The following is a 22,612-nucleotide window of genomic DNA, read 5'->3' as shown; positions in this document are numbered from 1 at the left end:
AGCTGGGCCTAGCACTAAGTTGGCATCCCTAAGTACTGTGATTTAAAAGTAAGAGAAGTGTGGTTGCACAGTAATGTGAATATAGTTAACACTACTGAACCGTACGTATGCTTGCAAATGGTTAAGATAGAAATATTGTTATTTGTATTTTTTAAAAGTACACATTTAAAAAAAAAAAAGGTTTTATTTACTTATTCATGAGGGACACAGGGAGAGGGAGAAGCAGACTCCATGCAGGGAACCAGACAATCCTGGGTCTCCAGAATCATGCCCCCCCCGGGGGGGGGGGGCCCGAAGGCGGTGCTAAACCACTGAGCCACCCGGGCTGCCCACAATATTTTTTTTTAAAGAGAGAGAAATGCAAAGTCAGACCACACTGAGATAGCACTTATCACCCACCAGATGACAAAACTCAAAGCATCAATTAACTCGCAATGTGTGCAACGCTGTGGGTAAGTGGGCAGGCACCACCTCTGCGGAGGCCATTCTGATGGTGGATGCCAAGATGCCAAATACATAGACTCTTTGACCCAGAAATTCTACTTCTAGGATTTCTACTTCTAGCTTATAGGCTGGCCCATGAGCAAAATAATAGAAGTTCAGAGCTCTGAAATGCAACATGTTTGCAATGACAAAAGACTGGAAATAACTTAAATGTCCACGAGCGGGGTATCAGTTCAGTGGGTTTTGACACAATTTCATGTGATGAAATAGTATGCAGCCATGAAAAAGAGAGCCCATGGTACTTGTATGCACTTGCACAGAGTCATCTTCCCAGTCTCAGGTTAACCTAAAAAAGTAAGATGCAGAACACTATGTGTGGAATGGGGAGAAAAGAGTTTATATGTGTTTGGTTTTTTGTGTGTAACTTATCCCTGGAAGCCTGCCCAAGAAGACATTGAGCTCTGAGGAGATTGCTATGGGGTAGAGTAGGGCAGAAATAGGAAACGCTTATTTTCCATCCTTTTGTACCTTTTGAATTTCGTACCAGGCACATATGTTGCCATGCAAAAGAATATGTTAAAAAAAATATGTTAAAATATATTTAGAGGCAACCAACAGGTGTCCTTTGGGACTGTCCAGGATAAGAAAAAAGGCAGGACAAAGGGAGACTCCATCCAGGACCAGAGCTGGTGGGTTTGGCAAGAGGCAGAACTGGGGGAGTGGGGGCTGGGGGCTTCCGGGGGCGGGGGGCAGGGGTGCTGGCCATGAATTCCTGCCTCCTCTGCTTCTGCCTTTCTCTTGGCTTCACTCAGATCCAGCAACACACCTGCAGAAAGCCTTATTGAGGGAAGGTGAGGATAAAGCCGGAGCTGGAGCCAGTTGCAGGGCAAATGGTAGACAGTGCTCAGCCCTGGCTTGTCCACAGATAGATTTTCATCCATCCGTTCAGCCAATAAATATTTATTGAACACCTACTATATACTTTGGTGCAAGTCTATAACCACGATCAGTGATCTCTAGCTTCGTAGCTTTGTAGGGGAGATAGACAAATACACAGACAAGTCTAATGCAGTGAGACAGACAGGGGATGATCAGAAGGCCATGAGAGTTCCCTTCCTAGGGAAGTGTTATCTCAGCTGAGACCTGAAAGATAAGAGAAGTTAACCATTTCCTAACTGGAAGGGGATGCAAGCGAGTCCTAGGCATAGGTGTGTGCAAAGACTGCAGTGTGCTGAGTGAGGGAGGTCATGCAAGAGCTGAGGTGGGTGGGTGGACAGGGCTGAGCAAGAGTCTTGCAGGTCAGGGTAAGAAGTTCATAATTTACCCAGGTACTAGGGGAAGCCATTGGAGGGTTTTAAGTAGTGCATCTGAGTGTTCTGGTTTGTTCTCCCCGAGGGAAGAATGAAGAGACCGAAGTCCACCAGTCCACAGGCTGTTGGAATACCAGGGGAGGTATGGGTATTGAAATAGTCAGCAATGGAGGGTGAGGGAGGTGGATGGATTTGAGATTTATGTTGGAAATTGAGCTAACAGGTCTTGATGATGGCTTTGTCCAGAGAGAGAGAGGGAGGGGTTGAGATGACTCCTGGGTGTATGTATCCAGCAGAGCATCTCCAGAACAGTGAGACCATTTGCAGCAATGGGAAGCAGGAGCCCAGTCTGGGGTAGGAGAACCAAGGGCTCCATTTGAGATCTATTGAGTTGGAGATGGTTTTGGACATACAGAGACACGAAGCAGGAAGTTGGGTAGAGGAGTCTGGAGCTCAGAGGAAAGGACTAGGCTGGAAATATACATTTGTGAGTCACCAGCATATAGATGGTATTTAAAGCCATGAGACTGAATGAGATCACCTAGGGAGAGAGAATATAGACAGAGAAGAGAAAGTCCAAGGCTGAGCTGGCTGTAGAAGGAGGAACTCTGAAAAATCACCAAGCATGGGTCCCCTGCCAAGAGGCACAGGCCTGTGCCCTCAGAATGAACAGAGGTAACCATTAGATTTGGCAAGTTAAGAAGTCGTTGGTAGACTTAGCAAAAGTGGTTTCAGTAGAGTGGTGAGGACAGAGCCGGGTTGGAAGAGATTGAAGAATACATTCAAGGCAAGGGAGCAGAGACAGCAATAGACAGCCCATTAGAGGTTGTCCGTCTAAACCATCCAAGAGTTCGCTCCCCTATGACCTCTGAGGGCAGACTGGGCCCTGGTGATTTCTATCTAAGCCATAAATGGAGCCCAGCACAGAGCAGGAGCGCAATACAGTTACTTAATGATTGGATGCATGAATGAATGATAAATCACTGCCTGTGTCAAAAGGGCCTTTTCTGGTGGGGAGGGCAGCTGTATGCTTTTGGGGGAGATTGAGGAAACTGCCAGATCCACTCCAATGGCTAAAGGCTCTGGACCCCTTCTCCTAGCTAAAGGAGGCAGCAGCTGCAGACAGGCCTGGGGGTGGGAACCCGGGCTCTCAAGTCAAAGAGTCAGGTTGCTGGACTCTCCACTGACCCTCACGTGTAGGTGACTTCGGGTAAGTCACTCCCTCTTTCTCAGAAGAGAGAAGTATAGGCAAAGGAAGCTCACAGGAGGTCCCATAGATGGTAGTCTGTCTCCTTTACCCCATCTCCTCCTTCCTGGGCTTAGTGTTCAGGAAATAGCAGCTGATCAGGGAAGCAACCTTGCCCCGCTACTGGGGGGAGACTGGCTGGGTACCCCCCAGAAGGCAAGACAGACGAGGGGTAGGGACCCAGGGTAGGAGAGCGCTTATATCCGAGGAGAGAAGAGCTTCCAACACGCCACAGACACGTGCCCAGTTTGGGGCAAGTCAGGGAACTGGGACTGTCAGGGATGGCTGAACAGGCATCTGTGTAAGCAAACCAAGAAGACCCTGAAGTGTCCTTGGGCTTGAGTGGGGCGGGACATATCTGTGACAGACAGGCCCACCTGCCAATCAGAGGGACGCTAACTCCTGGAGGCTGAGAGGGGCCCGCAGGATGGCCAGTGGCCGTTGGGAAGTGACAAATCGAGAAAAGCGCGGACTGGAAATGGGAAATGGGAAGGCCCTTGGGGGAGCCCACCCAGAAAGAGGAGCCTGCGAGGGTGCTGTGGGTGACCAAGTGACCTGCCTCGAGGTGGGCGGGGCCTTTCCCCGGACGATCCTTTCCTGCGGCACCTGCGGAAAGGAGCGGGAGGAGGGCTCGGAGCTGCTGGAGCGCTGCCCTTGCGGGCGGGCGGGCGGGTGGGGCGAGGGGACCGGCAGGCGTGGACACGGCTGCCACCTAGTGGGACAAGCCTGTTATTTCTCCTGGCGCGGGACTCCAGGGCCGTCCTCTGCAGAGCGCTGAGACCCCGTGCCTTTGAATTTGGGGACACAAGGCAAGGGGGAGCCTCAGAGAGGAAAATGCAGAGCCCGGGGAAGTGTGCGTCACCCCCACTACTTTGCCCCTCTGTACCTTGGTTCCCTTTCCTGTATAATGAGGACAGGCTTGCTGTCTGTGATGTAGTCCATGTGGAGAGTGGAGTTGGGGGGGGGTTATTGAAGGAGCTTATCCCTGCTCCTCAGCCCAGGAGAGACTGCATGCTACACAAATGCAGCTCTCCTTAGTCCCTGCTAAGCCCCTCCTATTTCTAAATTTTGGGACTGCCCCAGCTACTATTTTATAATCAGCATCACCCCAAAGGATGACAGCCCTGGGGGGGGGGTGTCCCCAGCTCCCAGTTCCCAGCTCTTTCTCTCTTCCCTCCCTCCAGAGCTGTGCTCAGAATGGCTCCAGGTTATGACATCACAGAGCCCCCACCCCTGTGACAGGAGTGGAAGGGTCATGAGGCTGTGGCAGTGGACCAGGGCATGGGTGTGGCTGGTTGGGCTCGGGGCCATAGAAACAGGTGGGAAGCTATCCTGGGAGCAGTGGGGACAAGGAAGTCTTGGGGGTGAGGGGTTAATTGGCCTTAGGAGCTGGGAGGGCAAGCCAGGGTCTTCCTCTCCTTCCACATGTCTCTCCCACCCTCCCCATCCAGCATGGGCCTTCGCATGGAGAGCTCAGTTGATCCTTGAGAAATTCCTGGAACCAAATCAAGTCCCTCTACAGCCATACTAAGGCTGTGTGGCCTGGCAGGGTCCTGGGTTGGCCTCAGCCTCTTGGGGTGGAGGGCAGAGGTCTGCTGGATTCTAGACGTAGACTTTGCTTCCTTAGCACCCAGGCGGGAAAATGCCAATGTCTTGGCCCGAGGAGCAGAGTCTCTACTCTTCATAGAGAGACCTGACTTCTTTGATTACCCAGACTCAGACCAAGCCAGGATCCTGGCCGTGGCCCAGTTTATTGGGGAGAAACCTGTCATCTTTGTTAACTCAGGTATGAACCAGCTTGAGAAGGGGCCTCCTTCCTTGCCAGGGCCTGGAGAAGAGCTGCCCTTGGCCCTTCGATTGGAGATGAGTCCAGGGTCCCCATCTCCCCTTCCTTGTCTAACAGGATCCAGCTCTGAGTTCTTCCATCACATCCTGGTGGGCGCTCTGGTGGTGGCCTTCCTCTTCCTCCTGTACCAGTTCTTCATACACATGTAAGGCCCCCCCTTCTCCCCTGGCCCCTCCCACCTCAGCCTTCCTTGGGAGAAGGTGAAGAACCCAAAAGCCTAGGGAGGCAGGGTGTGGCCTCCCACCTCTGATCTCATATTCCATAGGACCTGCCAGAAAGGGGCCTGAGGAGTTGGACACAGGCCCTGGACTCTGCCCTGAGTGCCCAAACTGCCCCTCCTCTCCTGCTGATGAATTAAAGTCTACTTTTTTCTTCCCTCACTGCTTGGTACCCAGTCAGGGAGTCCTACCCCATCCTGTGGTCATCCGTGCTCTCTAGCCCCAGACCCCCACCCTGCCCAGCACCAAAGAACTGGGTGAAGAGGGCCTTGGTGGCGTTCACGCAGATCAGATCGTCTTTATTAGCGGTCTGTAAAGCACCTCCCAGGGTCCCCTGACCCCAGACTGGAGGAAGCCTTGAGAGGTCTGTAGCACCAGGGACATGCCAGGGCCTGAGGGCAAGATGTGCAGCCTAATTGGGAAGGGATGGGGCTCCCCCTCACCTGCCCCCGGGATTGCTCAGCACTGGGAAGGTTGGGGGTAGCAGCCACCTCCCTCCCCCCACCCCCACAAATTAGTATGAATTTGGGCAAATAAATAAAATAAATAAGATTCCTCAGGCTGGCCTCCCCGAGGAGCAGTGGAGGCAGCTAGCCCCAAGCAAGGCCTGCGGGGGAGGGGGGGTGAGTTAGGGTGTCCCCCTCCCTCCTGGATGGTGGGGAACCGAGAGGAGTCTGCAGCAGGGGGCTGGGATGGCCTTGGTGACAGGCCTCCCCCACATTCTCTGAGTCCCAGTCCCCTTGAGTCAGTCTCCCCATGGCCCTCTAGCCCTTCCTCTGTCCTTTGCTTCCCCAGGGCCCCAAGGTTGGTAATGGGAGAAAGGGTGCGCAGGAAGGGGTTTGCTACCTTCAGCTCAGGCACTGCTGGGGGAAGAGGCTCCCCCTCCCTGCCTGCCTTTTCACCTGATCCCTGCCCCTCTGCCCCTGAGGGGAGATGTCCCACCCCCCTGGAGTCCATCTGTTAGGGGCTGTCAGGGCAAGAGGCCCCTGGCTCCCACCCGCTGCCTGGCAGCCCCAGAGCCCAGTCCCCAAGGGGCGGGGTGGGGCGGGTCCCCGGCCCCACCCTCAGTCCTGGGTCTGACATGGAGACCGAGGCGGGGAGCCCCGGGGCCGGAAGAGGCGGCAGGCCCCGCGGCAGATGAGGAAGAACCAGTAGAGCTGGGGGGCCAGGAGCAGCGCGGCGCCCAGGTTGACGTGCACCGGGATGGCGAGAGGCACCGCAAGCAGAGGCAGGCCGGCGTGCCGCCCGTAGGCCCAGTACAGGTAGGGGAAGAGCAGCACCCGGCAGCAGAGGAAGCTGATGAGCATCAGGGCCCCGTTCACCTTGTGCAGCAGAGTGTGCTGCTGCTTATACTGCGGGTGGGTGGGTGGGTGGGCGGGGAGGTCAGAGAGCAGGGGCAGCAGGGGAAGGGTTGCCCACTTCCCCTACTCAGCCCCTCCAGGCCCCACCTCCCCTAACCCGGGCCTGTAGCCCCCCCAGACCTGGCATGTTAAAGAATTCCTGCAGGTCCCTGAAAGCGCCCTCCCTTCAGGCTCAAATACCCTCAGGTACAGTCTCACCTGGATGAGGATCTTGCCAAGGCAGACGAAGGGGGTGCTGACCTCAGCCATCAGCAAGCAGCCTAGAAAGAAATCTCCCTTGCCTTGACGCCACACCTGCGGAGGAGAAGGAGGAACTAGCCTGGCCTCACCCTGGACTCCCTCCCTCCCTTCTCTATCGGCCAATTTTGGAGATGCTTAACTCTGAAAGTATGAACACGTATGCACAGTAGCAAAGCCACAGGTGTGACCTCACTGTATCCCTCCAACCATCCCTCAGGTGAGACTGTATACCTTGCATTATAGATGAGGAAATTGAGGCCAAGAGACATGCAACCGCAACTCCCAGGTACCACGGCTGGCTGGGCATATCCAGTCCAGGCCAGGCTGACCCCAGGCCCTCCCGCTGTTTGGGGCAGGGGTAGGGGTGGGGAGCCTTCTGTGGGAACTTTCCATCCTGGGCCTGCCCTGCTACTGGGACCTGGCCGCAGGGCTTCCCAGGCTCTGGCAGTGCTGGTGTGAGTAGGACAGGGGGCCCTGGCTTTCAGCACCTCAACTCACCACAGACAGCGGGAAGCATACGAGCACCATGACGGCGTGGTGGAGCACCATGAGGAACTCCTTGTGCAGATAGCCGCGCGCCACGGCCCAGGTGCTGCCCGGAGCTCGGGCCCCCCCTTCGTCCCCTCCATGCCCTTTGACCTGGTGCTTGTGCCAATGACACAGGAACATGGCGTAGATGTCATAGATGAAGTAGGGCACTGCAAATTGCGTGTAGGCAGAGGAAAGCCAGTGTCTGTTGGGCAGAGAGAAAGAGAAGAGTCAAAGAAGAAAGGAGATGGACAGAGCAGCAACTAGGTGCCAGAGTCAACCCTGGATGTGCCACAGGAGTCAGACCCCAAGTGATAATCAAAACAACCTAGTTCCTGGTTAATGGAGCTCAAAGGTAGAGTGCAAGAAACTAGCCCAAGGTCAGACAGTCACACTGCTGGTAGGTAGGAATGCTGGGAATTAAACCCAGACTGGCTGATCTCAGAACCCAGCCATTTTTCATATTCATTCATTCATTCATTCATTCATTCTTCATTCTTCATTCATTCATTCTCTCTCTCTCTCTCTCTCTCTCACTGCAGTATGGTGGAGGGGAAAAGACACCAAAGGACAGCCACAGATCACAGGGCAGCAACATAGTGAGAAAGCAAACTCAGGCATTATATGACAGACATCTGAGGTTAGAGCAAATAACAGCAGAAGAGGCAAGAGCAGCGGAGAGGGATCGTATGGGCTGACATCCAACTGCCATGCAGTCACTGTTCTAATATCCAAAACCTTTTACAAGCATGAACTTATTCACTCCCCACAGAAACCCTATACAAAGTAAGGATGGTTATCACCCCCATTTTACAGCTGAGGAAATTGAGAGGCTAGGTAACTTGGCAAGGAATAGCCAATTGCAGGAAGTCTGGCTCAAAAGCCCCCAGCCCTCAGCCCGGCTCTCCCTAGAAGATTGCAGACAGGTGTCACCGACAAGCCTCACTGGGGATTTGGTGGTGTCGTCGGTGTACTTGTTCTGCCTGAATGTGGCCCAACCTCTTGTTTTTTTCAGGTACAGCCAAGCATTAAGGAGAAAACGCTGAGCAAAAGGAGCCAAGAGCAGAGAAAGTTCTGTGTACTTTGAGAGTAAACAAAAATGAAAAGTGCATGAATATGCAACATTGCATTTTTCTTCTTGACTCAGCATGTTGAGTACTTTCTCTTAAATGCTGTAGCCCTGTGGCAGGTCCGAAGTGGGGGTACGAGGTCAGGGAGGTTGGCCCAGGGAACTGGCCCAGCTACATGGATGGATGAAAGCAAAATCAGCCAGAGTGACACAGAAAAGTTGCTGAGACCAAATATGAGGAGCTGCAGAAGGGAGAAGAGGAATGAGGGCTGGGGGTAGGTCCGCGAAGGATCAGGTGAGATGGAGACAAAATGCAAACCCTGGGAAGACTGGCCTGCAAGGGAACAGGCAGGGATGATTTGGGGCAAAGAGAACCTGAGACCCATGCTGGAGCGTGTGACCAGGAAAGGGAGAGAGGAGGGGGAGCAGCAGCCCAGGTCTGACACACAGGGCAGGCAAGCAGGGAGAACCCTGATGGAAAGGGATCCAACTGGCCCAGGGTAAGCTGGAGCAAGAGTGGCTGGGAGAGCCAGCTGCAGGATCCGTATGGTTTTGGGGGGGGACCAGGACTGCCCTCCAGGACCCCATGCTGCAACTTGAAAGTTAAACCCATCTCCATGCTCTCAGCAGCTAGGTGCTCTCAGCAGTTAGGTGCTCAGACACAGGAACAGCTGTTGTCCCTGGATTAACCCTGATCTTCCCCACCCACCTGAGGATTACAGGGGAGGGAACAGGAACAGACTTGGGTCAGGGGTGGGGGGGCATGTAAAAGTGGAAAGGTGACCTCTGTGTGAAAAGGCGAGGGCAAGAAATGCCTGGGAATCCAGGCTCATCTTAGACCCAGGAGTGGAGAAGAAGGGGGGGTGGGAGAGGAAGCCTAGTTACCAAATGCGTAAGAAAGAAAGAGTTAAGCACCCACTGTGTGAGAACCAGAACTGCTTTAGGCATTTGACACACACAGTTCAACTCCTCCTCAGGGCAGCCCTTCCAGGAAGCGCTGTACCTCACTCCACAGAGAAGGGAACTCATCTGTAGAGAAAGAGGAGCGCCGCCAGATCAGGGTCATCCAGACAATGTTCCTACGGCCCAACAGGCACTAGAGAAGGGGGTTAGGGCCAGAAGTTAAGCGTGGGTGTCTTCAGCACCCTGACAGGCCATTCTGCCCCAGCCCGCGGGTCACCTGGAGCCGGCCCGTCAGCACCACGGACAGGGCCCCTCTCCTTCCTCCTCCGGCCCCACCTCTTAGGTCCGGGCTTTTTTGGCAAGCGCCAGGCACTGCAGCAGCTGCCAGTGCCAAATTTTGGCCTCTTCACCCTTCCCCTCCCCCAATCCCCCATGGCCCAACCGTTTGTGGCCTTGTCTCTGTCATCTCTCTCCTCTGTCTCCCTCTTGTGCAAGGAGCTGAGACTGGACACGTGGATTCTGGGAGGAGCGGAGGGGTGAGCCTGGCGTGAGAAGGGAGGCACCCCCATCGGATGCTGGTTAGACAAGGGGTCTGAGGGATGCCAGGGTGGGAGGAAGTGGAGAGGAATGGGCATACGGGACCTACTATGACATGAGAACCCAGGAAGCCTAAGAGCTGCTTCAACAATCTCTTTTGATCCCCACTCCTTTCCCCCTGGTCTGACCTTTAAGGACAGGACATGGATAAATTTATCTCTGGGTGTTGAGTTGCAGCTAATGCAGTTAACTTGCTCAGTCCCAAGCGAAGGGCTTGGGGACCACTGAAAGAGTCCTCTAGAAGACCTGGGGTACTCAGGAGTCACACACACATGCAGGCTGAGGGAACTTGGGTAAAGGTGGTCTGGTGGCACTTACTGGTCATCAATGATGTGCTTGCAGGAGGTGGAGACGATGTAGCCAGCTGTGGAGGCCATGACGGCTTGGACAGAGGACACTAGCCTGGGGGGAGAAAGAGGGAACAGAGGTAGAGCAGGGAGATGCAGTCCTCTGTTTCTCCTCTTTACTCTCCAATTACTGCCCTTCAGACTCAGTCACTTTTCAGGCCACTCTTGCCCATCTCTGCCTGAGGTGAGCTTGCCCACAGCTCGCCCTTCACCTCAGGCTCCAGGACTCGCCCCACTGCAGCTACTACTACTCTGTACACCCTACTCCTGGCTGCTGTCTTCCTTTTCTTGGCCAGTCGGGGACACAGAGTAACCCTCCTCTCAGGAGGACACCAGGGAGGTCATCTTGAGGTGAGACAATGCTGATAACAAGGTCTCTTCCTGGGGAGGGACAGCAAAGGGCCAACACTGGGTGGTGAGGGGAAGCCCTGGGCCTGTTCCTGTGGCGCTCAGCCATCTAGTCACCATGCCACTCCTCATTGACACCAAGTCCCCCCTTCTCCTGGCCACTTTCCCGCTCACTCTGTGTGCCCATGCCCCCTCCCCAACTCTGGCCCTCGTTCCAGGTTGTACAGAGTTCTGCTGTTCATTCCTCTGTCCCTTGTACCCCCAAACATATGCCCTGAGTAAGACACAGCTCTCTGCCCCTTGCCTCACTCCCTAATATCTGGTAGAAATGTTTGAGTCCCATGCTGGTCCTGTTTTGGAGGGTGGGAGAGTGAATGGGGGAGAAGACAGGAAAGCAGTCTGGATACTAGTAGACCAGATGGCTGGGTTTGGACGAGGTCTCCTGGGACAGACAGTAAGGCAGCAAGGGGGGCAGGAGGCTTGGAGGTAACAGCCCACCAACCACTTCAGTAACCTCCAGGCCCCAATGGGCCAAGGGGTCCAGGGGAGGACTGGGTCCCTTCCACCCCCATGATGCCTGAGAAGGGGAGCGGGGCCAAGGGGAAGGGAGGCCGTTTACCTGGCTGAGACAATGACCGCGTCGGCCTCCTCCCAGCGCAGCTGGGGCAGCCGCTGGAGCGTGTTCTTGGAGAGGAGGAAGAGTCCGGGGAACACCACCCCCCCAGCCACCATTGGGGTCAGCATGGTGGCTCAGGCCTCGGGCAGGGAGGCAGGTGGCCGTGAGGGGACAGGGAGGCCGAGCTGAAGGGAGTTGGAGGTGGAGCAGGGACACCAAGCCGGGGAAGGAGAGAGAAAAAGAAAAAGGGGCACAAAAGGGACAGGGTGGGGACGGGATGGGGCAGGCCAGTCAGACCAGACCGAGGGAGAAAGGGAGTTAAATGAGACTGGGGGAAATGGGGAGAGACTGGGGAGAGGGAGGATCCGGGAAAGGGAGCGGGAGCAAGCTGGCTGGAGGGTTGGAAGCGAGACCGGAGGAGAGGACTTGATAAGAGGACAGAGAGGGAGAGGGTACCGGAGGAGGAGGATGCGGGTGGGGGAGGGGAACGAGAGGAGAGGCAGGTGGGGAGGGGGGGCTTACGTGGAGAGGCTGGGAGGACCCGAGAAGGCGGGGTGGGACTGTGGTGCCAGCCCTGAGAGGGAGGGAGAGTGGGAGGGAGGGAGGGACGGCCGGAGGGAGGGAGGGAGGGAGGGAGGGAGACAAGAGGAGCTGCCCGGCAAGTGGTCAGCGGTCAGCACTCTCCCGCCTCTTGCTGCCGCCACGGTCCCTACCGAGCTGCCCGGCCCGGAGGGAGGCTGCACGGGGCATTATCCAGAGTTCCTGCCCAGCCCCCTGCCCCCTCGGTGGGGAGGGGGAGGGGGAGGGGGAGTCACCCGCTTGGGGAGGGCGGGGGAGGGGCGGGGAATGATGGCACCGACCAGACACCAAGAAACCGGACCTGCAGCAGCGTCTCCCCATGCAGCTCTGAGCCACAGCAGCGGCTGCGACAGAGATGGGGGGGAGCAGAGAAAAAGGGAGGGGGAGGCCCTTAAAGAGACAGCAGCTGCGGCACAGGGGGCTGCTGGGGACATGGGCCAGGGGAGGGTCGGATCTCCTCTTGGGGAGGAACGTGGCCCTGGACTCCCTGGCCAGCTGGGAGGGGGCTTGACCCTGTTTCCCACCAGCACGTTGAAAACAGCTACCATTTTTTCCTCTCTCAATGCCTCCAAATACTCGTTTCTCAGCGGTCTGCTGGGGCCCCAGTTTAGGGGAAGCACTCCATCAGAGAGGAAAAAAGGAGGAGGCAGTGAGACAAAGTGGTACATCTTGCTGTCTCTGAAGGATGAGTTTAAGGACTGGGTGAGAATAAAGACACCCCAACACAGCATTCTTCAGGCTCAGAGACCCCTCACATCCTTCACTCCAATGGGAAGGAAGAAAACCCAAGATTTAAGTCAAGTGCCTCTAGGTCCTGTCTTTGCTGAGAGTCTGTCCTGTGATCTTGTCTAACGGTTGTAATAGCACTGACATAACAGCACTTGCCCCCTTTATACAGGTCAAGAAATGGTCCTGGAGCCTCAGTGGCCCTCCCCAAGATCACTTAAGAGGAGGCAGAAACCCTTCCATGCTGGGTATCAGAGTGGCTGCAGGGTTTGAAGAGGGTGGGGAAACCCTGCCTCCGTGAAAACCCACCTGGAACTCGAGGATGCTTCTGCCTCTGTCCTTCAGGGTGCCTGGCCTCTCCTGGCTTCTCCTAAGCACGGATCACTTTCTCTTTCTTCAGGTTTATTATCTTCCTGGCTCCCCTTCCTCAGGGACTTCAAAGAGCAGCAGGACCCCAGGGACCAGCTGGTTCAGACCCTTCATTTCATCCACAAGGAAACTGAGACGCAGTGACTGGCTAGGGTCACACTGCATGTTGGAGGTGCAGCTGGAATCCCACTGGCCTCTGAGCTGCTTCTCACCCTTTTGTGTTGCCTTCCTGAAATTTGGCCCTCCTGTCCTGAACCCAACTGTCCTATGAACTTCTACATGATGTGAGTCCTGGACCCAAACCGTACTTTGGTTTCCAGGCCCACCCTAAGGTACACCTCAATAAGCAACCCTACAATTTATCTTTACCGATCCAAAGACCATTCCATTTCCTCCCCAAAAGAGGCAAAGGGCTGGATTTTGCAATTTTGTGCTGCCCTCTAGTGGTATGCAGCAGGAACAGACTCTGAGAGGTCTCGCCTTTAGCAGGAGTTAAGGACCTCCCTTCTTGACCTCAGGGCTTCATTTAGGGGAGAAAAGGACCCAACTTCTTTTTTCTTTTTAAGATTTTATTTATTCATGAAACACACACACACACACACACAGAGGCAGAGACACAGACAGAGGGAGAAGCAGGCTCCCTGCAGGAAGCCCGATGAGGGACTCCAGGATTATGCCCTGGGCAGAAGGCAGATGCTAAACTGCTGAGCCACCCAGGGATTCCCAGGACCCAACTTCTTAAGTGTTTTCTAGGTGCTGGGCATTAGGCAAGATGGTGTATGTTCATTCTTATTTAATCTTCCCAGATGGTAATATCTGTTTTATAGACAAGAAATGGGTTTAGAGATAGAAGAAGAAGAAGAAGAAGAAGAAGAAGAAGGAGAAGGAGAAGGAGAAGGAGAAGGAGAAGGAGAAGGAGAAGGAGAAGGAGAAGGAGAAGGAGAAGGAGAAGGAGAAGGAGAAGGAGAAGAAGAAGAAGAAGAAGAAGAAGAAGAAGAAGAAGAAAAACTTGCCCAAGATAACACAGCTATGAGACTGGCAAAACTGGAGTGCTCCAAAGCCAAAGAGCAAAGCCGAGTTTGGGGCGGATGGGGCATGGGTTATGGGAGGGCATCATCACTACTTGATTGAGGGCAACAAACCTGGTGGCCGTGTGGCTTCTCTCTGGATGACATGAATTTCAGCAAGCAAAGACACATTTCTGTCTTCCAGGAATCCACCTAGACACCCAAGTAAATTCTGCCTTCGGTCAGCTCCCTCTCCTACCCACGTTTCCATGAGAGCTCACATGTGTGTTAGGCTGTGTCGAACAGGTCAGAGATTTGCAGCATCAGGGCCAAATCCAGCCTACAAACATGCTTTGCGCAGCCAGTATGGTGTTGCCAGTACAGTACTTTCTTAAATTCTCAGTTGTGCTTGAAAATTAGGAGATTTCACATCAAAGCTCAACTTCTTTTAAGAAAGAATCATATGAGGGATCCCTAGTTGCCTCAGCGATTTAGCACCTGCCTTTGGCCCAGGGCGTAATCCTGGAGACCCAGGATGGAGTCCCGCATTAGGCTTCCTGCAGGGAGCCTGTTTCTCCCTCTGCCTGTGTCTTTGCCTCTCCCTCTCTCTGTGTCTTTCATGATTAAATAAATAAAATCTTAAAAAAAAAAAAAGGGGGGGGGGATCCCTGGGTGGCTCAGCAGTTTAGCGCCGCCTTCAGCCCAGGGTGTGATCCTAGAGACCCGGAATGGAGTCCCATGTCAGGCTCCCTACCATGGAGCCTGCTTCCTCCTCTGCCTGTGATTCTCTCTCTCTCTCTCTCAAATAATTTTTTTTTTTAAAGAATCAGATAGACAACACAGAGCCCACATTCTAGCTCCGTACGTTTGACTGGAGCCGAACTGCTGCTGCCCCATCTGATGGGCTGAATGTTGAGTTTTCTGGCTCACCATTTATCCCCGCAAAGCCTATAGCCTTGTCCCTTGCAGGAGTCTCCCACACCTACTTCACAGACATGAATTCACCTGATCCTCACAAAACATCTCGATGAAGACTGGAAGGTAGTTGTTCTTAGTAAACCCATTCGCAAGTGGAGGGGCGCTGAAGTTCAGGGAGATTAAAGACTTGCAAAAGATCTCATAGCCAGTTTCTTTTGACTCTTAATCTCCCCCTGGCACACGCATATGTGTGTACACATGGGCATGCTCTCTCTCTGTTTCTGCTCTCACCACTATTCCTGAAAGCAAGAGATCATCTCCACCAGCCCTGACCCCAGAAAGGACACCTTCATCCTGTCCTCTTACTTGGATGCCACCAAAACAGCCTCTGGTCTGTCCATCCGCAGGTTGGAGTGGTTCTGCAGGCCCCAGCAGAGGATAGCAAAACTCAGCGGAAAGAAAATGCAGCCCAGTACAAAGAGCAGGGTCATGCCTGTCTGAGGTAGAGAAGGTGAGAAAAGATAAGAATGTGAGAACGCACAGTGTCCCTCAGACCTGGACACTCCTTTTACCCCCATAACTCAGTGGCGCATGGGATCCATCCATCTCTAAACCACCAGGCATTGGTCTTCCCTAATCTCTTTGGAATCTTTTTTTTTTTTTTTTAAGATTTTATTTGCTTGAGAGAGAGTGAGAGAGCAAGCATGAACAGGGAAGGGGCAGAGGGAGAGGAGAAACAGAGTCCCCACCGAGCCCGAAGCCCAAGATGGGGCTCAATCCCAGGACCCCAGGCCTGGAGATTATGACCTAAGCCCAAGGTAGACACTTAAATGACTGAGCCACCCAGGCACCTCCCTTTGGGATTTTTGTTGCACTTTAAATATCTCTCATCCAGGACAGCTGGACATCTGATTTTTTTTTTTTTTTATCAACCCATTCCAACAATTCCATTCATTCTTCCTGTAATTCTTGGAGTTGGGGGATCCCTGGGTGGCGCAGCGGTTTGGCGCCTGCCTTTGGCCCGGGGGCGCAATCCTGGAGATCCGGGATCGAATCCCACGTGGGGCTCCCTGCATGGAGCCTGCTTCTCCCTCTGCCTGTGTCTCTGCCTCTCTGTCTCTCTCTCTGTGTGACTGTCATGAATAAATAAAATCTTAAAAAAAAAAAATTCTTGGAGTTGGTCTCCACCTTCCAGTCCATCTCACACGTTAAAATTCCTTCTCTTCATCCTTCAACCCTAAAGACGTACCTGCTCCTTATTAACTCCACCCCAGCCCATCCTCTGCCTGCCCCCAAGCTATTCCAGTCACCTCTCCCTTCTCCTAGGTTCTCACCTCTGAGGGGCAAGGTGGAGGCTGCAGAGGAAGGCTGGTGATTCTCATCGGCACCCAGAACTCAGAAAAAGGAAAGTGGGTGTTTAAATTATAAAGATATTTGAAAATTTAAAATAATACTTTTTTTAAAATAAAAAGAAAAACCAAGGCATTATCCATTAGTAAAGGGGGGGGGGGGAGAAACAATAGAACTCCTGAAAACATACTTATTTACATATATGTCATTTTTGTCTGAAAAAGCCTCCCCTCCCATCCAGTCCAGGGAGGGGAGGGGTGCAGAAGGCCCAGGGGGGATGCAGGGGGTTGGGGCCCGCCATCCTGCGTCTCCTAGGCAGCTGTGAGGGGACCTTCTTTTAGGACACAAGGGAGGTGTCAAACTGCAAGGGCACGAGGCTGGGGCAGGGCAGCAGAGGCAGTTGAAGAGGGCAGGAACACCATGCTCCCATTGGTGGACAGGTGGACAGTTTAGAACATGCTCTCCCCCATTGGTTCACCTCCTGACACATGTGCCCAATCATATGCTTCCTGCCAGAGGCACCCATCTGGCTGTGGACGGGGCTTCTCACGCAGAACTGACCAATTAGAACTCGTCGATGGCTTGATAGAGAGCTTCATTTCGGGCAGAGCTGAGAGAGGAGTAAGGAAAAGGAGCAGCAGAAGAAGAACACCCGAAGGAGTCATGGCTTTATAAGGCAGAACAGTATAGGATAATAGTTAAGATGGCAACTTCTAGGGTGGGACCATCTGGCTTCAAATTCAGACTCTGTGGATAATAAAAGAAACTGTATTGCTCCATTTGGACAAAGTTCAAAACAGGTAGCATATCTTCGGTGAAAAATCAGAATTGCACTAAACTTGGGGGGAGGTGTTGACGGAGGGGAGACCCCAGAGAGCCTTCTGAGGTGTTGGGGATGCCCTTATCTTGATCACCACTTTACACATAGGTAAGCGTGCCCAAGGTGTACGCTTAAAATGTGTGCACTTTAATTAAATTAAGCTAGAATTTTTAAAATGTTAAACAAATTTAGGCTGCTCTGTTCTCTGAATGATGGTGGGCCAATCTCTGTGAACCTCAATAATTCTCTGTGAAGCTGGTATAATATTTCCAGGTCACTAAAAGCTACTTTTAGAGCTTTTACTATGGGCCAGAAATTGATCTGGGTGTCTAATTTCCTTATTAACAGAGGAACAGCTTTGTGGGTTGTTTATTATTGTGTCTATTTTACCGAGATGGGAAAACAGGCACAGAGAGGTTTGGTACCTTGTCCAAGGTTACACAGGAAGTGAATGAGGTAGGATTTTTAAAATCTTAGTTTCTGACTGCATTGGTCTCTATAATGTTACGCAGATATAAAAAAACACACACAACAACAAAAAAAAAAACAAAAACAAAAAACCCACAAACTCATTTTCCTAAAGGAACTGCAAGGTTAAAAAAAAACACACCATTTTAATACAACTTAGACATTAGTCACAATTTCAGAGCTTATCTCTGTGAATAGTTCTTGCTTCTTTACTCCATTTTCCTCCTCTGGATAGGAAACATCTCTGAACATCAAATTAAAGGTTAAACCACGAATAGGATAAGTTTTTTTTTTTTTTTTTTAAGATTTTTATTTATTTAAGAGAGAGAAGAGGGATCCCTGGGTGGCGCAGCGGTTTGGCGCCTGCCTTTGGCCCAGGGCGCGATCCTGGAGACCCGGGATCGAGTCCCAGGATCGAGTCCCGCATCGGGCTCCCTTCATGGAGCCTGCTTCTGCCTCTCTCTCTCTCTCTCTGTGTGTCTCATGAATGAATAAATAAATAAAATCTTTTTTTAAAAAAAATGGGTTTAGGGCAGTGTTTCTCACTTTTTTTCCATTATTCTCCCCAAAGCAGCCTTTTTTAGACATTTTGTTTCCTAATCACCACTCATCATGAAATATTGATAACACAGATACACTCACTACCTGTGCTTAGTAGTAACTAGAAAGAGGGGTGGTTTGTTTAATTTGGTTTGGTTTGGTTACTTTTTTGTTTGTTTGCCACCAAAAACCTATTTCTGTCCCCTTGGGGGCGATATTACCCCTGTCAAAATGCATGAGAGCCATCATACCAACTCGGGTTTTTAGCCACCTTCACAGGCACCATCTCAACATCCAGTGAAGTAGTATTAGTTCCATTCCACAAATGAATGCAGTGAGAGGTTACATTAATTATCGAAGACTGAAATGGCTGGTGAATGGATTGGGAATCCAGAGCTCTTAGCTCAGCCACTTAATTATCTTCTTCAAAACTGTGCTTTCTCACATGGACGATGGTATGACTGAACCAAAGAGGTTTTCTCTAAACTTCGGGGTTTTGTTTGTTTGGTTTTGCCCTATTTGACCTAATAGCAAACATCCATACAGTGCATGCTAGATGTCAGGCACCCTTTACATTTACTAAACTTGTGATCATCACAACAACCTAAGTACCATTATTACTTTCCCTTTACAGAGGAGGGAGGCGAGGCACAGACAGGTTGTGTGATTTGCTCAAGGTCTCACAGGCAGTTAAGTGGCATAGCTGGGAGTTGAACCTAGTTGTCTGATTTGTAGAGCATCTACTCTCACCACGTACTTTATTTTTTTTTTATTTTATTTTTTTATTTATTTATGATAGTCACACACAGAGAGAGAGAGAGAGGCGGAGACACAGGCAGAGGGAGAAGCAGGCTCCATGCACCGGGAGCCCGATGTGGGATTCGATCCCGGGTCTCCAGGATCGCGCCCTGGGCCAAAGGCAGGCGCCAAACCGCTGCGCCACCTAGGGATCCCTCACCACGTACTTTAAAAGGAGACTCTTTATCACTGCCGAAAAGTAGAAAACCAGTATCACTCGTTGTAAATAGAAGGTAACAAAATATAAATAAAAAGGAAAAAAGTTGGGGATCCCTGGGTGGCTCAGCGGTTTTGCGCCTGCCTTTGGCCTAGGGCGTGATCCTGGAGTCCTGGGATCGAGTCCCGCGTCGGGCTCCCGGTGCATGGAGCCTGCTTCTCCCTCCTCCTGTCTCTCTCTCTCTCTCTCTCTCTCTGTCTATCATAAATAAATAAATAAATAAATAAATCTTTTTTTAAAAAAAGGAAAAAAGTATTTTAACTTTCCAGCTAGATACTGTCACCTGCTTCGAATTCTGAGCTGGAGGCCTGCACTCTCTTTGTTAAAGACAAGACATGGCAAGATAAGCACGGATACAGAGGTGTTAAAGGGCTTTTGGCAGCAAAATGAGACGTACTCCCGGAATAATCAGAAAGTGTTGAAGAGAGATTGGAAAGAGGATAGCTTTCGTGTGCACGCCGGCTTTCTTGCAGATGGGTGTAGCGTGTAAAATAAACCCGAGCCGAGCCGCGTGCCACACACGGTGGTCCCTGGTCTGGGCGTTCCAGGAGTGCCTGAACTCCCCGAGGAGGAAGGGAGACCTGCCAGCCGCCAATTCTACGCGGGGACTCTACGGCCCTGGGGACAGCGCCCCCCACCCCCAAACGGGCTGCGTGCGTGGCGCCCCCTAGGGGCCGGTCCCGGCTCCCCGCCCCAGTCTGGTGGCTCAGGTCTCTCACCACCCCTCCCACGCCCCACTCCCCCCGACCCCGCGCAGTCCTCATGCACCTGTCTCACAGTTCCCCCGGGCCCTGGAGTTTACCGTTTCCTGCGACTCCAGGCTCCTGTGTACAAATGCTGCCTTGCGCATCCTCTCCGCCTGGGTGGAGCGCAGCCTGGGCCCTGGGAGGTGTGCCGGTGTGATATCATCGAAGGCTGTGAATAAGTAAACAATAAGCAGCTAGAAGTGGCCTGTTTCCCACATGATACCCAGGGAAGGGTCCAATTCCCCCTACCCGTGCTTTGGGGAGAGTCCCGCCCAGCGTGCCAGAGCATTTATTATTTAGTACTCTTATTGTACCTGTCCCAGGTGAGGTGCTGTTCTAAACAAGTCCAGCCCCACCCTTTGTCTGTGCAGTAGAAAAAACTGAGGGGCACGGTAGGTGAATGGAATGAGAAAAGGAAGAGTCTGGCCAGGCCCCTTTTTCTCCTGTAGATTGGCCGTGTGACTTTGATCAAATGTCAGAACCTCTCTGAGCCTCTGTTATATACACACAAAATTCCACTGCCTGGGCTAGAATCCTAGTTCTGTCACTTATTAGCCAGGAGAGCTTGTGCAAGTGATTTACTACCTGTTAGAAGGAGGATAGGAACAGGAGCAGTACTCTCCAGGGCTGCTAGGATGAGTGAATGAGAGGTGTGTAAAGCATGGTTCCTATGTGCCACCTTGTAATTTCTCACTGTGATATTCATTCCTAGTTGTTCTGGTTATATTTTTTCAGGAGCCCTTGTTCTATGCCGAGGACTCTACATACCTTTCCTCCAATTATCACAAGACCTCTGTGGTCTTAGGTGATTCCTATTTTCCAGATGAGTGAGACTTAGGCTCGGTGAGGTAACTGACTTGCCCAGGATCACACAGATAAACGGTGGCACAACTAGAATCCAAACCTACATCTTACCTGACCTAAAATTCTTTTTCAACCACATCAGGACCTTTTTCATGTATAAAATGGAAATAATGGTTCCTGCCACTCAGATCTACTGTGAGGATTAAATAAGATAAAGTCTGGGAAGAGGGCTTGATTGATGCTTGCTCTACCTCTGGTCACCTTGACTTCTTATTCTCTGGGGGTGACTAAGCATAGGCCTTTCATTTTCCTAAAAGGAGGCTAATAACGTCCTCTTAGTCTCTAGGAGGCAATAATGTCTGATATCCATAGGAGGGGCTGAAAGTCTAAGATCAAAATTGGAGCTGCCAGTTTCTGTTCCCATGCCTGAGCACAGGCCTGACTAGGTTTCCTTCATCTCCCGGGTGTTTGGTGGGTCTCAGGTCTCCTGCCTCACCCCAGGATGACTGAGAGTACATAATCTTTTCCTCTCCTTCCTGGGGACTGTGGAAAACTCCACACGATCATATCTGATATCTCAGGCTTTGAACTTTAGGGAGAGGAAGACCTTACGTTGATTTGGCTATTGTGAAATCAGTTTCTCCCTGCCTCCAACAAATGGTGTGATATGGGCAGAAGTGGCCTTGGCAGAGTGGGTGCATACATCACCCATCCCATTGGTTTGTCTTCAAGAGGGCAGGCCCAGTGTACTGTCCACCATCCTGCATAATGTATGAGCCTGTGGTAGGAACAGAATACCATCAGCAGTGAGTCTGACCGCTGGAGGCTATGGACGTGTACAGAGGCCTTGCTAAGTCTGACGTCTCTCTGTTGGCAGGAACAGAACAGGAGGAGGGAGTATGTGTCACCTGAAGGCTTCCCTGGGGCTGGGGTGGGAACTGGCCTCATCTTGGGCCTCAGGATTCTGCAAAGAAGACAGACAAGAAGACAGCTCCCCGAAGGCAATCTGACTCTGCCTTAGAATCAGCCATGGTGACATTGGGGACAGCCAGCCTCCTGTTTCCTGGGCCTGAAGTTCCCTCTGAGAGGGCTGGGGGTGGCAGGGGAGGTGGGTGCGATTCTGTCAGTGTGGCTGAAGGTAAGAAGGGAGATTTGGGAACCAGGGACACGAACCCTGGTAGTTTCTGTGGTTGCCTTGTGGTGCAGGAAATCCCCAGGAACAGCAGCTATGGTGAGGTACATCGGGGCAGAGAACATGGACAGAAGTAGGTAGATGGTGGCACAGCTTTCAGGGGAACATGCATGCCCTGATGTAGTAATCATGAAGTCTGAGGCCTCCGTGGGGGAGGTGTGCTTATGTGAGTGTGCAGAGTGCAATCATGTATGTGTAGAACCTGAAAGATCAGGAATGAAAGTAGGATGTCTGAGAGGCTTTGGATAACAACCCTTCATTGGTGGATGGCATTGGATTTGACTCATTCATAGAATCAGTGAATGCTCACTGGTGACCCCCAAGACCACACCAACTGCCAGGGCTTGGGATATAGGGATAAATCAGACCCAGGCACTTGCTGTCTAACTGGGGAGAATTTTTTTTTTAAGATTCTGTTTATTTATTCACGAGAGACACAGAGAGAGAAAGGCAGAGACACAGGCAGAAGGAGAAGCAAGCTCTCTGCAGAGAGCCCCATGTGAGACTCAATCCCAGGAACCCAGGATCAGGCCCTGAGCCGAAGGCAGATGCTTAACTGCTGAGCCATCCAGGTGTCCCTAACTGGGGAGAATTCAAATACCTGGTAATCTGTGCGGGAACAGTATGCATATAAGGTGCCTGAAGCAGCCACCTCTACCTGAGGCAGTTGAGAAGAACTCCCCCTGGCAAAGCTGAGCAGAGGCTTGAAGGACAAGGGAGTTCTTCAGGGGGAAACAGAAGTGCTCTAGGCAGAGGGAACAGTATCTGCAAATGTGTGGAGCTGTGGGACCTGTTGCTGGCTCAGGAACCCTGAACAGATCCTGTGGTGGAAGCTTGGAAGAGTGATGGAACACGGAACAGTCTTACTTGTTCACAGACGATCTGATCCTTCTGTCCCAGTGGAATGTAAGCAGCATGAGGGCAGGAAATTTGTCTGCTTTATTCCCTGCTGGAGGCCCAGAGCCTAGATGAGATATGCTGCTAATGAACAAGGGAAGAGAGGAG

The 22,612-nt window shown here is 52.1% G+C and overlaps 2 protein-coding genes and 1 long non-coding RNA gene across 8 annotated transcripts; 2 read left to right on the top strand and 1 right to left on the bottom strand.

Annotated features, from left to right (window-relative positions):
• Positions 1 to 3,408: 3,408 nt before the first annotated feature.
• C8H16orf92 (chromosome 8 C16orf92 homolog) lies at positions 3,409 to 5,226 on the top strand. The gene is made up of 5 exons (XM_077907229.1): positions 3,409 to 3,565; positions 4,185 to 4,319; positions 4,628 to 4,786; positions 4,904 to 4,991; positions 5,112 to 5,226. Exons 2-5 carry the CDS (start codon positions 4,211 to 4,213, stop codon positions 5,131 to 5,133), a joined length of 378 nt encoding a protein of 125 aa, XP_077763355.1. The 5' UTR covers positions 3,409 to 3,565; positions 4,185 to 4,210; the 3' UTR covers positions 5,134 to 5,226.
• Positions 5,227 to 5,337: 111 nt separating this feature from the next.
• Positions 5,338 to 22,446, bottom strand: TLCD3B (TLC domain containing 3B). Of its 6 annotated transcripts, XM_077907217.1 has the most exons (10): positions 22,209 to 22,446; positions 21,214 to 21,379; positions 19,668 to 19,780; positions 16,501 to 16,769; positions 16,007 to 16,066; positions 15,039 to 15,169; positions 10,081 to 10,164; positions 7,164 to 7,398; positions 6,624 to 6,719; positions 5,338 to 6,360 (listed from the first exon to the last, which is right to left on the bottom strand). In XM_077907217.1, the coding sequence occupies exons 4-10, from the start codon at positions 16,546 to 16,548 to the stop codon at positions 6,025 to 6,027; spliced, it is 990 nt and encodes a 329-aa protein (XP_077763343.1). In that variant the 5' UTR covers positions 16,549 to 16,769; positions 19,668 to 19,780; positions 21,214 to 21,379; positions 22,209 to 22,446; the 3' UTR covers positions 5,338 to 6,024. The 6 variants fall into 6 exon arrangements, with proteins under 6 accessions (XP_077763343.1, XP_077763344.1, XP_077763346.1 ...); XM_077907218.1 differs by lacking the exons at positions 16,501 to 16,769; positions 19,668 to 19,780; positions 21,214 to 21,379; positions 22,209 to 22,446 and adding an exon at positions 16,213 to 16,474; XM_077907220.1 differs by lacking the exons at positions 16,501 to 16,769; positions 19,668 to 19,780; positions 21,214 to 21,379; positions 22,209 to 22,446 and adding an exon at positions 16,213 to 16,474 and having other exon boundaries at positions 15,039 to 15,165.
• On the top strand, positions 6,958 to 8,304 carry LOC144319308 (uncharacterized). Its single transcript, XR_013385173.1, has 2 exons — positions 6,958 to 7,254; positions 8,209 to 8,304. It is a non-coding gene; the product is annotated as an uncharacterized LOC144319308 (long non-coding RNA).
• Positions 22,447 to 22,612: the final 166 nt, after the last annotated feature.

This window comes from Canis aureus, chromosome 8 (assembly GCF_053574225.1).
Source record: "Canis aureus isolate CA01 chromosome 8, VMU_Caureus_v.1.0, whole genome shotgun sequence".
Taxonomy (NCBI): Eukaryota; Metazoa; Chordata; class Mammalia; order Carnivora; family Canidae; genus Canis; species Canis aureus.
The sequence above is the reverse complement of the archived record's forward strand: the minus strand, read 5'-3'. Positions and strand labels throughout refer to the sequence as shown.